Source organism: Nanorana parkeri, unplaced genomic scaffold, assembly GCF_000935625.1.
Source record: "Nanorana parkeri isolate BGI_ZX_2015 unplaced genomic scaffold, ASM93562v1 scaffold101, whole genome shotgun sequence".
Classification (NCBI taxonomy): Eukaryota; Metazoa; Chordata; class Amphibia; order Anura; family Dicroglossidae; genus Nanorana; species Nanorana parkeri.
This window is the reverse complement of record NW_017306369.1, coordinates 897,505-901,965: the sequence shown is the minus strand read 5'-3', so window position 1 is coordinate 901,965 and position 4,461 is coordinate 897,505. Positions and strand designations below refer to the sequence as shown.

Genomic DNA, 4,461 nt, shown 5'->3' with positions numbered 1-4,461 from the left:
CTCTTGCTTCCAAATTCAGCATTAGTAAATCAATACAAAAACATTAAAAAAATTCCAACACGTCTTTATTTTCCTAAATTTCCTACTTGGAAATGATCAGCGCACTCTGTTTTGTTAAAAAACCCCCAACAAAACTGATATTCTTGTTAAGGAACATGAAACAGCTACAATAATTTGAACACATGTGCAAAGCTTTTTCATATGTCATAAGAAAAAAGGAGTTGAAATAAAAACATGTCAGCCATTGTTCACAATAAATAAAACATCTAGTTGAAAGAATGTAATGATCATGTCTTGCTGCAACAAGCCACTTGTAGATGTCATTTATAGTAAGGGAAACAAAATTTAACAGAGAATAGTTCCCTTGTGTTGTGCATTCATTCACAATGCTTTTTTCGTGACTTTGACTTTAAGTAGATCCGATCAGCGATCCATTCGGCATTTGCACCTGTTTTTATTTGTTGAAACCATTTATAAACCATCTTGATAAATATTAGGTCCGTTTTTTTTTTTTTAGGAATTCGTAAAAAGTAATAAAAATAATACTTTGCAGAAGACATCTCCAAAGAAAGGATGCATTTAATTGACGCACCACTAATGATGCACTATTAGAAAGTACTCTTTAATAAACTATGTTTTACTTTGTATCTTTTTCAGCAGATATTCCATTTGTACATTAAAGTTGGGCTGTCCTTTCTTTGTTTTAGTGTTCAAAACCTTATAAGCTTCCATCTTCTTTTTCTTGTAGAGCTCTCTTGCTTCCTCTCCTTTTCTCCGGTTTTCCTCAGCTTCCTAAAAATGTCCAAGAAGTGAAACGCATGTTATAGGGGAAGCCAAAGCTTGGTGTACAGCATGCTCCCATGAAAGAGATTTGGACATTAACCACCTGTTGTCCGGCCGTTGTAATTAAACGGCCGGACAGCGGCTTCTTGAGGGCGGGTGGGCGTCTTTAGACGTCCTATCCCATTCCGCTCGTGCCAGCTGCTAGGCGCCGCGCACGAACGGGAAATCGTCTTTCTATGTAAACAGCCAGTGATGGCTGTTTACATACAAGCGTTCAGGCGTCTGTAGAGACGCCCGATCGCTTTTAATTGCGTGCGGGTGTGCGCCCCCCCCCCCCCCCTCCGCCGGTGCTGGCGATCCCGGGCTCCGCTGCTCCCGGGTTGGGGCCCGGGACCAGCACAGCAGCTAGCACAGCAGCTCTGCAGCCGGAGATCAAACGGAGCTCAGTACACGAGCTCCGTTTGATCTCCTCCTCTTTGGAATACAGGCAGTGATGTGTATTCCATCACTTCCTGCATTCAGTGTCACTCTACGGTACAGAAACCGGAGAGAAGCTGGTGAAGCAGATCTCTGCTTCATCAGCTTCTCTGGGGGGTCCCTAGGTGGCATAGGGGTCTTAAAGACCCCTGATGTCTCCATAAGGAGGACCGGTCACTGTAAATTGGCTATCACATAGGGAGCTTGTTTGCTCCCTATGTGATAGCAATAATGTTAAGTGGAAAAAAAAAATAAAAAAAAATTAAAGTCACATATCAAAGCAATAATAATACAAAAAATTAAAGTCCCCCGCCCCCACATGCACACATGCGTCGAGTCCGCCTACGTGCGAAAATGACAATTACATACATTGCGCCGCACATGTTACATATCGCCGCGAACGTCTGAGAGCAATAATGATAGGGCCATTAATCACCGATAACACTAAACTGATGAGCGGTAAAAGCTTTTAAAGCGTCGGCTATTGTAGTTTTTCTGCGATTTCGCGGGTGCGCGCAATTTTGAAGCTTGACATGTTTGGTGTCTATTTACCCAACGTGACCCCGTCTTTTATATTTTACCAAAAAATTGGGTAATAAGAAATGTTTTATAACATAACGATGGGAGAACAGTTTTTTTTTCAAAATTTTCGGTACTTTTTTCATTATATAGTAACAAAACAACCCGTAGTGGTGATTGAATACCACCAAAAGAAAGCTCTATCTGTCCCCATAAAAATGGTATAAAATTAATTTCAGTACAGCGTTGCATGACGGAATAAATGTCAAAGTAACGCAGCGCTGAATACTGAAAAATGGCCTGGACAGGAAGGGGGGTATAAACACCCTGGTCAGCAAGTGGTTAACATATGTGTTTGCCTGCACTTTCCGAACGCTGTAGGTTTAGTACATTTTTTGGTCCTGACAAGTTATTTGATGTACAAATAAAGACTTCTCAGCCATATGTATAGCTGGTAAAAAAACTCATAAGCTGCTCTGTGACCTGAAATTCCATCACAGACCTGAGATATTACCGGTATATATTTCCCAAATTTCCGTTCTGGTGGAAACCCTTTAGGCCCCTTTCACAGTTGCAATCTGTTCAGATCCACCTGAAAAATTGACAGGTGGATCTGAAGAGCGTGTACGTGTGAAATGGGCCTAAAGGGTTTCCACCAGGATAGAAATATGGGAAATTACTTTGTCACTTTTTTTTTTACATGAACAAGCTCTTAAGCTGGCCATACACCCTACAATTATCTGCAGATTTTCTATGGTCAGATGGAAAAGGTGGAACAGATTCCTCCATCTATGCTGAGCTGTGTGGATGGAGGAATCTACACCTGGGCCAAGCTTCAGTATCTTGTTAGTCGGCCCCGCTGGCTGTCAAAACACCTGAACAATGCCTGCATTAAATCAGATTGTTCGGGTATTTTGGGAGCTAGCGGGGCCGACTAACAAGATACTGAAGCTTGGCCCAGGTGTAGATTCCTCCATCCACACAGCTCAGCATAGATGGAGGAATCTGTTCCACCTTTTCCATCTGACCATAGAAAATCTGCAGATAATTGTAAGGTGTGTGGGCACCTTCAGGCTGTCACCATTGATAAATCTGATCAGAAGCCCAATGTAACTATGGGCAGGTGGTTCTAATTGGACATGCATTTGGTTACATCTAATAACCCCTCGACTCCCTCTAAAGGTGCCCATAATCATAATCGTGGGAAATCCCGCGATCGTACGATAATCGCAAAGTGTATGGCAGGCATGCAACTTTTTTTACTGTACGGTCGCATGTCTTTTGTCTAAGGAGCATGTTCGAAAACCAGCCGAAAATCTTACGATTTTCGGCTGTTTTGTAGCATGCTCGGGAGACAAATGCCGAACGGGCCAGTGTGCGCACACGCACACTGCACATTCAGCATTGCGGTCATCGGGAAGCCCGCCCCTGAATGGTGCGGGCTTCCGATGATCGCAAGTACGATCTGCCTGTCCAAGATGGGCAGATCGTGCGTTTTTTTAAATTACTTTACAACAATTGCAAGACTAAGGTCTTGCGATGGTTGTAAAGTGTATGGCCACCTTAAGTCTGGACACAAAAAAAAAAATGGAACAGAGTTCTGTTTTGGCAGACCTGATCATGATGGATCGGATGTGAACAGACACATCTGCTTACAGCTGACTGCCCATAGGCCTAACATGGGTCCAAACAGTTCAGCTAAATATGCTGTGTGAATAGGAACACAACAGAGGAGTCTACTCAAATTTAGCTGCAAAAGTACTTTAACCGCTTGAAGACCAGGTGTTTAGACCCCCTTCCCATCCAGGCCATTTTTCAGTATTCAGCGCTGCGGTACTTTGACTGACGTTTATTCCGTCATGCAACGCTGTACTGAAATGAATTTTATACCCTTTTTTGGGGACAGATAGAGCTTTCTTTTGGTGGTATTTAATTACCACTGGGGTTTTTATGTTTTACTATATAATGAAAAATGTTCCGAAAATTTAAAAAAAAAATAGACACCAAACATGTCAAGCCTTAAAATTGCCGGCACCCACAAAATCGCTAAAAACTACCATACCCAAAATTGACCATAGGCGACGCTTTAAAAGCTTTTACCGCTCATCAGTTTAGTGTTATTAGTGACTGATGAGCCTAGAATTATTGCTCTCACTGCGACGTTCACAGCGATATGTAACATGTGCAGCGTAATAGGCGCAATTGTCGTTTTCACAGTTACATGCACCCAACGCATGTTTGCATGCGTGTATATAGGTGTGGGGACGTTAAAGAAATTTTGTTTTTTTATTCTTTTTCATGTGCGACTTTACAAAAATTTTTGCAACTGACTTTTTTTTTACTTAACGGAATTGTTATCACATAGGGGGCTAAGAAACCCCCCTATGTGATAGCAAAGAGATGCGACAGGTCCTCTTTATGGAGACATCAGGGGTCTCCAAGACCCCTAATGTCAGCTAGGGAGACAGCTTCATCAACTTCTCTCCAGCTTCTGAAGCCGGAGAGTGACACAAAAATGCGGAAGCAATGCAATATACATCACTTCCTGCATTCCGACAACAGAGAGGGGATCGGAGGGAGAACGTGTAGTGATCTCCCTCTGATCCTGTCACAGAGCCACCGTGCTTGTCCCGGGCTCGCACCGGGCACACCGGAGCTCGGGACTAGTGGAGGGGGGGGGGG

General features: G+C 43.0%; 1 protein-coding gene across 1 annotated transcript in view; it reads right to left on the bottom strand.

Moving 5' to 3' along the window:
- Positions 1 to 524: 524 nt before the first annotated feature.
- CCDC59 (coiled-coil domain containing 59) overlaps positions 525 to 4,461 on the bottom strand; it is a 16,443-nt gene continuing 12,506 nt past the window's right edge. The window contains exon 6 of the mRNA XM_018552909.1: positions 525 to 792. Coding sequence (XP_018408411.1) covers positions 631 to 792 — 162 coding nt within the window. The 3' untranslated portion in view covers positions 525 to 630. The remainder of the gene's footprint in view (positions 793 to 4,461) is intronic.